General features: G+C 33.6%; 1 protein-coding gene across 5 annotated transcripts in view; it reads left to right on the top strand.

Annotated features, from left to right (window-relative positions):
• The window catches only part of CCSER2 (coiled-coil serine rich protein 2), a 121,648-nt gene that overhangs the window by 82,069 nt on the left and 26,354 nt on the right, over nt 1–13,225 (top strand). For all 5 annotated transcript variants that reach the window (XM_074374322.1, XM_074374323.1, XM_074374321.1 and 2 more), the window contains 2 exons: nt 6,039–6,122; nt 9,945–10,031. In XM_074374322.1, coding sequence (XP_074230423.1) covers nt 6,039–6,122; nt 9,945–10,031 — 171 coding nt within the window. The remainder of the gene's footprint in view (nt 1–6,038; nt 6,123–9,944; nt 10,032–13,225) is intronic.

Consider the following 13,225-nt stretch of genomic DNA (forward strand, 5'->3'; position numbering starts at 1 on the left):
GGAAATGCCTTAGCATTTCCTTCCAAGGCATTGCCAGAGAGTTCAGTACATGAGAGGCACGGGGGAGACCTGTCTCCCACAGTGGGGGTGTGGGGTGTGTGGGTGGGAAGGATGTTGTGTTTAAAAGGGCAAAGATAAAATACAATCTGAGTGTATGATTGGAACCTGTTGTTCTTCCCAGTACTATTTATAGAAACACAATTTCAACTGTAATCACAACAGTTTTGTTTTGGGGATTCATCAAACTGATTCCAAAATTGTTAACACTTAAGTGCAGGATTCGTGTAAACTAAGAAAGACAAAAAGAGGAGAGAAAACCCCTTAGAGTAAGATATAATTCCAATACAAATAGAAACACAGAGCAGTGGAAGAGAATGGAAAACCCAGAAATATGTGCTGAAGTATCTACTAAAATCAGTTGGACACTGAAAGGTTTCGAAATAAATGCTGAGAAAAACTCGGTAGCATAGAAGCAGTTATTTAGTTTCTTATTTTATATTAAACTCAGGTGGTTTGAAGAGTTAAATATTTTTTAATGCAGAAAATTCAGAAGAAATTTACAAGTAATATTTAAGTAACAAAAGAAACCTTTAGAAAAGGATCTCCTGACTCAGATACGTACAAATTAAACACTTAGGTTTAATTAAAAAGTCTAAACAAAAGAAATTTGTAAATAATGTTTGCTTAGCATATTATAAACTACTGATATATAACAATGTTCTAGTCAATTTGAATGCAAGGTAGATTTTTCTGTTTTGAAAATGTCTTTGACCCAGCCATCTGTGAGGGTCAACTCGTTCCTGAAACACTTTGAAAATCAGACTCTATAACTTTATGTTTTTAAAATCCTTCATAGCTTGACTCATTAGATTTTAAATCCCATAGGTAAATTACAGTATTACTTAAACATTATTCTCAGTGCACATTCAGGTTTGTGTGATGTGATGCTCATCCATATTCTTCTGCTTTTAAAGAGAAAGTGACTTTTGAAAAGAAAATGAACAAAATCTCTCCTTCCTCTACTCCCTTTCCTAGGATGCCTCTTGTGATTGTGTTGTAGCGTATCTGAAACACAAGGCAGCTTTGTTGACATCACTGATGATGCTTGTCAACAGAGATTGGTCAACGCTGCCAGACTTTTTGGTTAGTCATTTCAAGTATCCATGTCCATTGCAACTGCTCTGGAACTCATAGGAAGATCCCAGTTTTTACAAACTCATGGAAGAACCACCTGGGTAAGATGGAGTTTATTATAGGGTTTCCCAACAAGTTAATACGTGAAGAGTTTTAATATTTGAACAAAAGTTTACCTTTATGTTTTGTCAAAGAAGAAAAGTGGAAGATGGTTTGCTGGCAATAGTTCCCTAATGCTCTTAGAACAGAGGAAGGTTTACCTATCTTTTTTAATCTTTAATAAAATGCTAACGACACAAGAGTTAATCAGTTTAAGGTTAATTGCGTTCAGAGTTCAAAAAATCCTAACTAGAACCCATAGAAACTGCTAAGACACTTCACTTTTTAAAGCAGCTAGAATACTTGGACAGTCAGCCAGCTGTGAATTGCTTACTTTGGCGCAGTGGTGTTTTATAGTTTTTATGTGTTATTTTTGCATCTATGCATTTATTAAATATGTTTTTGTAGAATGTTTAGAGCAGTGCCCAGCACTGGTTAATAAATGTTGGCCCCTTGGTATGTGTAGTGTGAAGCATGAGCATTGCCAATGCATGGCTGTTAGTCAGTGTTTTTAAAAAGAGAATTTTTTATCTATGTTCTATGATTTTCTCCCCTCTAATGCTTAAAGCTTTTCTGAAAATGGTTCCTAGTTTTGGCCTGAACACTTTTCATCTTAGTCAAGGTTTAATTGAGAGAAGTACCATTATTTAGTGTCAAAGTTGTTTGGAGGGTAGTTGGTTTTATTGATTCAGTTGGAGATTGTATTCATGATCTTTAAGCTCTTGTGCTTTGATGGAAATAACAGCTTTTTCCTTCTTTGATCTCATGAATCTAGGCTACTAGACTGTTAAAAAAATTGAAAGGCTTTTTTCTTTCCCTTTGAGGCATAGGGATAACTTAAACATTAATGATTCCTAATTGTCTTGGGCTATACTATAAATTTATTTTATTTAGAATAATTTTTTTTCGATTTTCAGAAGTGCTGGTTTGGTATATGAGACTTTTCATTTTTAAATTGATTTCTATTCTTAGTATACATTAATAATAAAGAATAATGTCTATGTGATATAAATTCTTTGGAATGTATTGATAATTCCTTTGTGTCCTAAAGCAGGTGTTGGAAAACTTTTTTTTTTGCCACATAGTTAATATTTTAGCCTTTTCAGGCAAGAGGCAAAATTGAGGTTATTGTGTAGATGTTAATAAAATCATTTAAAATGTAACCATTTAAAAATGTAGAAACCACGGTTAGCTCATGGATTGTAATAAAAATAGGCAATTGACTGGATTTGTCCTGTGGACTACAGTTTGTTAACAGCTGGCTTAGAGCATGGCCAGTTTTTGTGACTGTTATGTTTGTTTGAAGGTTATATATTCTCTATATTTTAGGTAGCAGTTTATCTATTATATTAGTCTTATAGTATCTTTAGGATATTTTATTAGGTATATAAATCTCTATGATTGGCAAATCTTGGATTTTCCCCGCTATCACTAATTAAAGCTTTTCTTTATCCTCATTAATACTTTTCATCTTTAATTATACCTTAATTACAACGTCTTGTGTTATAATAACATTGCTATGTCAGCTTTATTTTCCTTGTGATTGTTGAGATTTGTCTGGTGTTTCTCTCTTTTTGTTTGCTTTTAATTGTTTTGCTAGTCAGGTCTTGTATTAGTTTTCTAGGGCTGCCATCACAAAGTACCACAAACTGGGCAGCAAATGACAACAGAAGTTTACTCTCTCGAAGTTCTGGGGGCTAGACATCTGAAGTCAAGGTGTCATCAGGGCCATGTGTTCTCTGAAGGCTCTAAGAGAGGAACCATCCTTCCCTCTCTAGCTTCTGGGGTTGCTGGCAGTCCTGGGCATTCCTTTGTTTATAGACGGATCGCTCCATTCTGCTCCCAGCTTCACATGACCCGAGTGTCCAAATTTCTGTCGTCTTATAAGGACACCAGTCATGTTAGATTTAGATCCACCCTAACCCAGTGTGACCTCAACCTGATTACATCTGCAAAGACCCTATTTCCAAATGAAGTCATAGTCACAAGTTCCAGGTTAGCATGAATTTCTAGGGGGACACTATTTAACCTAGTACAATTCTATTGAGGTATAAAATACATTTAGTAAAATTCACCTTTTTTGTCATATAGTTTTGTGAGCTTTGACAGATGCATGAGGTTGTGCAGCTATTATGATTGCATCCCAAAATTTCTTCTTGTTTTCCTTTAAAATCACTCCCTGTGTCTGCTGCTGGCACCTGGCAACCACAACATCTATTTTATTATGTCTCTGTAGTTTTGCCTTTTCAAGACTGTCACATACATGGAATCCTATATTTCATCTTTGAAGTCTAGCTTTTTTCACTTACTGTAATGCATTTCAAATTCATTCCTGCTATTTATTACATGTATCAGTAGTTCCTGTTTATTACTGAGTAGTATTACACTGTATGCATATTACCATAGTCTGTTTATCCATTTACCAATTGAAGGATATTTGTGTCTATTTCCAGTTTTTGGCAATTATGAATAAAGCCACTGTAAACAGTAATGCACACATTTTCATGTGTGCATGTTTTCTTTTCTCTTGGGTAAATACCTGGGGATGAAATTACTGGTTGTATGGTATTTTCTTTTTAAGAAATTGCTAACTATTTTCCAAAGTGGTTATATGGTTTTGTATTCCCACCAGCAATTAATGAAAGTTCCGATTGTTCTGCATCCTTGTCTGAACTTGGTACTGTCAGTATTTTTCAAATGCCCTTCCCATAGGTGTATGTCACTGTGGTTTTAATTTGCATTTGCCTAGTGACTAATGACATTGAGCATCTTTTCATGTGCTTATTTGCCATTTGTATATCTTCTTTGGTCAAGTGTCTGTTCTTTTGCCTATTAACAAAAATGTGTTTTATTATTGATTTTTCATAGTTCTTTATATTCAAGTCCTTTATCAGGTATGTAAATGATGAGACAGATGAATATTGAAAAAATGGAATTAGCTTTTTGGGCAACTGTTTACAATTGTGAGTTAATGAACTCAGTTCAAAACCCTAGGCTTTCACATTATCATTATTTTTGTTGTTGTTATTGTTAAAAAATAGCCAATTTGTAAATGCTCTCTAGGAGTTAGGCACCACGCTCAGTATTTTATCTGAATTGTTGCAGAATATTTTCTCCTAATCCATGGCATCTCTTTTCATTCTGTTAATAGTTTTTTAAGAAACAGAATTTTTACTCTTGAAGTCAAATTTATTATTTTTTTAATGAATCATGTTTTTGGTGTTATGTCTAAGAAATCCTTGCTCAACCCAAAGTCACAAAGATTTTCTCTGTTTATTTGGAGAATTTTGATAGTTTTAAGTTTAACATTTAGGTCTACAGTCTGTTTTGAGCATTTTTGTACATGGTGTGATGTATGGACAAAGTTAATTTTATTGCGTATGGATATTCTAGGACCATTTGTTGAAAAGTCTATCCTTTCTCTATTGAATTATCTTTGTACTTTTGTCAGAAATGCCTTTGAACATATATGCTTCATTCTCTCTCAGGTCAAATATTTAGTGTCCATATGGCATCACCAATAAAAATGTGATTTATCTCTGCTAGAAATTTGACAAATGTTTATATTTCACTGTCAATCACTATTACCTTTTCATCTTTTAAAAATACTCATTTCTAGGTCCCATCCCTAGAGATTCTGATTTTGTAGGCATACAGTACAGTAAATAAAGAAGAAAATGGTCTACATACTTATGTCTCCTATTTTAGCACTCTGGTTTCAATGCAGGACATGTCCATGGTCTGGGAGATTTCCTTCAGGACAGCTAGGTCTGAGGAAGGTTGCTATGGTAGTGCTTCTGGAGGGTTATAGATTCACTGCGTGTCCTAGGGCAGCTAGGTACCGCCTGAACGAATAAGGTATTGAACCACAGTTGTACTTCCTTGGTCAGGGACTCAGTCAGCATTATCCCAGGCATATTCTTTACTGGTTCATCTTTCTTGAGATTGTTTGTGAATTGTTGAACATGCCATTTTTAGCTGGTTATTTCTAAACCATTTCAGCAATGGGTGGGACTTAATAACTATCCTGTCATTTTATTTTGGTTGGGTTTAAAGGCAAAGAAATTAATTTTTTCAACTTTTTTTAATCGAGGTATAGCATACATCCAGTAAAGTGCTTAATTAAGGTGTAAAGCTTACTTGTGTAAAGCTTGTACTTTTCATTTGTATGTATCCATGTAACTGCCATATAGACAAGACATAGCATGTTTCCAGTATCCTAATATGTTCCCTGATGCTTCTTCCTATCAGTAGCCCCTTTCCCCTGAATCAACCACTGTTCTGATTTTTAGCATCATAAGTTAGTTTTGCCTGTTCTCAAACTTTATATAGTCATTCACTATATATACTCATATGTTTGGTATCTTTAATCAAATAATTTTTGTCATCAAGCTTTTTCAAGCTATTTAATATTATTGTTTCTGACTCCTTTATACTCAAAACACCACATCTAAAAGCAGATTTAATTTGACTTTTATTTTGCATTTTTCACAGGTGAAATAATCTTACAATTCTTCAGGAAATTTCCCGTATTCCTTTTCTCACTCTAAAACTTTCAGTGGCTTTCTGCGTCATCCATTTATGTGGTATACGTTACTTATTTCCACAAAGTATTCTTTCCTGTGTTCTCTGGTTTCCTTTCCCACTTTGCTTCTACCAGTGCATAGAGATGAAAAGGAGATTTCTAAAATCTTATTTCCTGTTTGATTTTTGCCACTCTAGCAGTTGGTCTGGAGTGAATTCAGGTTGAACTGCCTGTCTGCAGTTAGTTGTATTAATCTTGTGTTTTCCTTTTCTTCTGACAGCATGATGGAAGTGGTTCATTGCATGATGTTCAACTCTCATTGCCATCCAGTCCGGAACCAGAAGATGGTGATCAAATATACAAGGTATGATGACTAGGGAGTCATGCTGAAGTTTTCAAAAAAATTTTTATTAGAAAAATTATAAAGCAATAGCAAGGAAAACATTTAATAATAAATGTATTAAAACCTGCAGTTTTGCTCTCAGGTTTTAATCAGATTTGCTTTAACTTTTACCACTTTATTAAGTTAAAGTGATATCCCTGTGGTACGTTGATTTGAATTTGTTGTATCAGTTGAATAATCATCTGTCCTTGTATTAGTAATGGTGCAGGATTCTTTTTAAAAAATCATTGTATCATTAAATTCTTTTTTCATAATTATGAATAACAGTTTTTAAAATATGACCACCAATAAAAATTAAAGTGGTTAGTACGTACTTCTCACATACAATCACCACATTGAAGAAATATACTAAAAATGAAATTAACTTTTTTACTCTTTTCATGTTTAAAGATATAATTATAGAATGCAGATGCATTTTCGTGTTTGAAGGTGGTTTTTGTTGTTTTTTTAATATATAGTTCTCATTTTTTGGTCTAGTTTTAGTTAAAGCTCTTTTTGTTTTTTGCAGCTGCCTGAATCACATATTTATTTCTTATGCACATACAAGTATTCTTGATGTCTTTCATATTTTCAAGTAAAATTATTGTTTCCTTTCACATTCTGTTTTCAAGGTATGTTAGTCAGTGTGTGCTATTCATCTCTAGTAAATGGTGGCTTACAACAACAAAAGTTTATTTTTCACTTGTTGTTTCTCAGTATGTTGCATATTGGTTATAGATCAGTGGGACTTCATGTGTCCTTCATTCTGGGATCCAGGCTGAAGGATCAGCCCTTATCCTGGGACTTGTTATTTTTTGTACCTGAATAGCATTGGCAGAATAACGTGGATTCTGCTTGGATGTAACATATGTCGCTTCCAAAACAGGTCACGTGGCCAAGCTTGGTATTAGGGGGTCACAGAAGCATAATTTTCTTATAGGATGTAGAGTGACTTACTGGGAACAGAATTATGTGTAAAACACAAAATCAAAAGAATGTAGGATAGGAGTCATGTCTGGTTATCTAATCTTGGCTTTTCAGCATGTTACCTACCTGTCCTTGTGCAAATTTCTTCCCATCTCTGGACTTCCATCCTATTGTGAGTTTAATAATTGGTCTGCAGCAGGACATCTCTTTTTAAAAAAAACTTTTAGATGTATACCCAATTGAGAACCATTGACTTAGAAGACTTCTGATTATCTCTCAAAGTTTTTTTAAGTTTTGTGACTGATATTTTAAAAGTAAAGTTGACTTTTTTCCTGAATTTCTTTGGAAAAGTTTTTCACGTGTAAAGAAAAAAAATTTTTTAAAGAAAAGTTAACTCTTAACTTTTTTTTTTTACAGAACTACAGAGTTTTCATTTTTTCCATGTTCCTTTATAGTTTACCTATAAATTTAATGTTATATGCTGGCCTTATTGGTACACATTATTTGTTTCTTGTCCCTACTGGCTTTCCTCCCAGGCAGATTATTTCTAGCCTTTCTTCCTTCTTTCCACAGGGAGATGCAATAGTTCATACTGTCTCTCTCCAGTACTCTAGACTGTCCTTCACTTTCATCAGCAAATCCTTCTCATGCAAGATGGTTTCGCAGTTCTGTTCAAATGATACAAGTATGGTGACTTATGCCATTACAAATTTAGGGTCTGAAATCTCCACTGGACCTGCACGTCTCCATTGTGTCCTTTACATCAGGACAGTTCCCTCTCCCATTCCCCTGATCTGTTTCAGACATTGTCCACTCTCCTCAGACCCCTTTCTCTTCCACTCTTCTGCTGCCTGCCTTCCTGCTTTCTGACTTATCTGTATCTGTGTCACTCTGATCCACTTTGTTCCAGTCACAGGGGAAGAGTGGCCACTGTGCTGTGGATGACCACCTTTTCTTCTCATGTTCTCAGCTCTATTTTCTGCTGCTGTTAAAGACCTAACTACATCCTCCTCCTCTCTCATCTCTCTCCAGTGGCTTTCTGTACTTTCTCTTCACCTTGTTTATAAATTTCTATATCTTACCTACTTTAAACTTAGTAAATCAAATAAGCCTTTCCTTGACTCTGCTTGAGCTACTCTTACCAGTTAATGTGGAAACCTGGAAAAACGAAAATAGCTACTGTTTAATGCTGTAGGCATCTGGCATGGCCTTTGTCTTAAAAGCTTTATCCCTTGGTTTTTATGTCACTTCTCTCTGAATTCCCTCCATATCCCTTAACATTTCTCCCCCATTTTCTTTGTAGGTTTCGTTTCTTCTTTAGAATGTAGATTTATATCTTTAGTCCGGTCCTCATTGAACTTTCTACTGTCATGATATCATGTATAATATATGTTGGTGACATATAAAGTCTTTCTCTCTCATATTTGGTAATCCTGTTGTCTACTGGACATTTCCACTGTATGTTCCACCCATAGGTACTTCTAACAATATATTTAAAACTCACGAGTATTGCTCTTTGGACATGTTTCTCCTTTATTCTCTGTTTCTATTCACTCTATCATTCAAGCTGAAAATAGAGACGTCACTCTTGACTGCTCCTCTGTCCTCTTCTCTCACATGCAGTGAATCACCAAACAGCATTTAAAAAAACTCTTTTCTTCCCCACTGTGATGCTTGTTTGATATGTTAAAGCCTCCACAAAATGTCTGTTTCTGATCTCTTGTTAATGAGACTGCATTTCCCACTGCCCCCAGTGTATCTGAAGAAGATGGTGTACTTCACTCATTAACAACACATTATAATTATTTGCTTACTTATTTTTATCCATGGAAAAGTATATCATTCTATAGTCGACTCTTGAACTACACAGGTTGAACTGCATGGGTCCACATACATGTGGATTTTTTTCAATAATAAATACAGTACTATACCGAACTGCAGGTGGTTGAATCCAAGGATGTGAAATTCATGGATATGGAGAAACTGTGGATATGGAGGGCCAACTAAAAGTTAGACCCAGATTTGTTACTTCAGAGAGGGTCCGCACCCCAACCCCTGCGTTGTTCAAGGGCCAACTGTAATTTTCTTGCTTGCACTATTTCATCAGTGTGTATTTCTGGATAATTGAATAGCGGTAAACAAAATGGGCTAACTGCAGGGTAACGATACCTTATACTTGGCAATGTAACCGAATTCCTGCTTACCTTAACAATAGGTTTCCATTAACACTATTAGGAATTTTTTTACAGACTAAGTTCATAGGATATCTTTTCTTTGATTGAGGCAGTTCTCATGAAAGTAGCTCATGGGAAAAGAATCTTCCTTGTTCCCCTCAGGCATACTTATCTTTCTGCTGCTTTCTGAACCATCCACGAAATGACTCTGTGCCTTTAGTTATGCCAGTTTCTTCTGCTTGTTGTGCCCTTCATCTCCTCTGACAGGCAACTCTTAGATATATTCCTTGAAATCTAGCAGAAGTTACTGTTTTGCATGTAATTTATTTTACTATGTGGCCTAGATCCTAGTTTTCTTGTCTGTAAAATGGAGATAATAGTACCTACCTTAGGGTCACAGTCAGAATCAACTGCTTAGATACCTAGAAGTACTCAGCTCTTGGCACTGAGATGAGTATTCAATGAATGGTAGCTGTTGCTGCTGTTAGTGTTCATTGTTTACATGTCAGACTCTTTTAGATTTGAGTTCTTAGAAGAGCAAAGTTTTTTTTTTTTTTTTAATGGGCTAATAGGTGGTGTATTTAAGAATTTTCCCCTTAAATAAACAGTTAATTACTCAGTCTTCATCATTGATTTAATGCTTCTTGTTAGTGTTTTTAAAATACAGTTAAATACTTACATTAATCTTTTAAAAATATTTCAGAACGAAGATTTGTTAAATGAAATAAAACAACTTAAGGAAGAAATAAAGAAGAAAGATGAAAAAATCCAACTATTAGAACATCAGCTTGTAAGTAGTATGTAAAGTGGAGGCTTTTCAAACTGGGCAAAGTATGTATATTTTTAATAAAACTTGAGCCAGAATTGAAATTTTATTTTGTTTTTGGCTTTTAAAATTGCACTGTTGTATTATTTTTAGATTATATGCACTCTGAAAGTATGTGATTCAGTTTTCAGTCTAAATAATAAGTTTTCAAGGTAAAAAACTCAAATAGTCCATTTTCAGTGCCTCGGTTTGGGGGATTTGAAATTTACCAATTTATATTCATGTTATTGATGAATGAACCTGGGTATTCAGTCTTAGGAATCTGTGTGGCTGTCTGATAGAGTGAAGGTTATTCTAAAAAAAGTTTCTTTTTTTCCATGGACGATGTTGAGTAGGATCTCACAGAGCCATGTTTGAATCTTTATAATTTTACAGCTGTTACAACATCACATGTTAGTTTCATATGAAAACTATATGTGCTGTCTCTTGAATTTAGTTATAATTTAGTTTATAAGTTAAAAAGCCAGGATAGCAAGAACATAATGGCATAACAATCACAACAGACCAAAGAAAATTTTTGTTGGAAGTCAAAAGCATGTTTAGGCATAGCAAAGCAATTCAGCAATGTAAAACAGTAATCTCACTCAGGATAGAAAGGATATAATATATTGAACTCTGAGCCACTGGGTCAGATCAGAGATCCAGCTTACAAATAAATAGTAAGGACAGGTGGATCAGATGTTATGATTAAGGGTATCAGAAACCTTAAGAATCTGAAAAAAGAATATTGCAAGTTGAGGGCCTACCAAAAATAAAATTAAAAAAGAAAAGATTAAGACCTAATGTTTGTATTTCAGAGCTAAAGATAAAACCCAACCAAACTAGTAGCCAATTTTGGGGGAGAAGAAAAGTCACCTTTAGGAAATTAAGCTTCCTATTTTGCAAAAATGTATTACAGAGCACAAGAAAGTTGTTGTGTCTAGTACACTTCAGAAAAAAAGGTTATGATCCTCATTTTTAGAGCTAAACACATTTTTATTTCTAGATAAAGGTACATTCTAGACCTTTAATGTATTGAAAAATATGCCACCCAGTTATCTTTGTAAAATTATTTAATAATGCATTCCAAATATTTGAGAGAGAAATTTTAAAATAACTCAAGAATAAGGAAGTAATGGTTAAAACGAATGAATCATGAAATGAAAACCATTGTTAGAGAGACTAGGTAGGCTAAACTTCCCAGCTAGTAATGGGAGAAAACTTGATGCTCATTATTTAATCATATGTAATTGTATATCATTTGAATTAAAAAATTTTTTTTCAATTAAAAATTTTTGAAATTAAAGATGATTTTAATTTAAAAATTTAAAATTGTTATTAATTTTTATAAATATTTGGATTAAATAAAATATATTTGAGGAAAGAGATAAGGAGTATGCTAAAGAAGTCAGAATTACTGAATCATTTATCTGCAAATGGGTATCTAAAATTTTTCTTTTTTATATGCCTAGGTAAATTTAAATGTTTGTGAAATGCTTTACGAGGTTAGTATAACATATCTTGTGAAAGATAAAGTAAAAAAAAAAGGAATATAAAGTAGAAAAATACCAAGGATATCTAAAAATAGCAGAACTAAGGTGACAGGAATTAGATCAAAGGTAATAAATATAATAGTACAAATGGCTTTATCTCATGGAGAGAACTTTAGTGAGGATTTAAAGCAAAATCCATTAATTCCTTTGTATAAAGGAAATTTAGGTCAAGTAAAACAGCACAGTAATGCTAAATATAAAAGGTTGAGTGAGACAGAATAAAGTTATTCTCACCTGAAAAACTGGAGTTGCAATATTAAAACTAGAAAAATAAATCTAATACTAAAAGAATTATGAAGAGATCATTTTATATTGATATGTAATTAATAAATAAAGATACAGCTTTTTATGGTGAGAAGTTTTAATAGTGTTCTTTTAACTTCAGTATGCTTCTTTAGAAAATAAGAAATGTTCTCTTCCTAGCTGAGATAATTATTACCTTTAACCAATTAATAGTAATTTTTAAATATCTTCTAATATCTAGTCCATATCCAGACTTCCCCAGTTCCCAAACTATCCTGTACATTTGTACATTACATCTAGTTATTATCTCTTAAGTCTCTTTTACTTTAGAATCATTTTTTTTTCATTATACTGACTTATTGAAGAGGCTGGTCTAATTGTCCTGATTAGTATGTCACCTTACAGGTATCTTTTAGAAGGCTTCAGAAATAACTAAGAGAATCCTAAAGAAAGAAAGGAAAATGAAGAAAGGTGAAAACATTACTCTTTAGCATTATGTACTTTGAAATTCTCTGTATTGGATATATTAAATTGTGAAATCATATTTATTTTAGAAAGGCCCATCACCTATCTTTAGTACAGTTGTGGAACTCTAAAAAGTCTCTTATTCAGCTCAAGACAATGTAAAAAGATATAAAAGGTAACAGCAGTTTTCAGATTGCCAAAATTAAAATTGCCTCTTTACAGTTTTTTTTTCTTCCCTTACATGCCTAAACTGCTTTTCTTATAACAGCAAAATGTCATTAGAGGAGCCATAGACTAGGAATTAGAGGACTGACCTTGTCCTCAGTATTAATTAGCTGAATGACATTGGCTGTTGCCATCACTCTGGTGCTTTCTTTATCAAAAACATGAAAAATTTTCTAGGTGATTTCAAAGTCCCTTTCTGTTTCTAGCTTTCTGTGCTTTTTATCTTTTATATGTACTCAACTCTAACCTATGTTTGCATGCAAACTGTAAGAAAAATAAAGTGACAATATAATGTGTTAAGTTCATATTTTATGTGAAATGTGCAGATACAAAATTAGATTTCAGTACTCCAAGAATTTAGCTGAAAGATATAGAGGCATGACTATTTAAACCTTATTCCAAAATGCTAAGAATGCCCGTTTATTTTCACCTTAGTATACTAGTTAAATAATACTAATCTGCCTTTCTAAAAGTTACCTGTAAGATGAGATACTAATTATACTAGTTAAGTTATGTACATTTGCTCATTGAATCCTCTTAATAATCTTATGAAATTACTAGTGTACAGTTTTCTTTATGGGGGTATAGAAGGTGGAATTCAGCTTAAGTAGACTAGTAATGTAATATATTTGAGAAGCCATGAGCAGCTTGAAGCTGCATGGACCTGGGTTCAGATCCTGGCTCTGAACCTTA

The sequence above is a fragment of the Camelus bactrianus genome, chromosome 11 (genome assembly GCF_048773025.1).
Source record: "Camelus bactrianus isolate YW-2024 breed Bactrian camel chromosome 11, ASM4877302v1, whole genome shotgun sequence".
NCBI lineage: Eukaryota > Metazoa > Chordata > Mammalia > Artiodactyla > Camelidae > Camelus > Camelus bactrianus.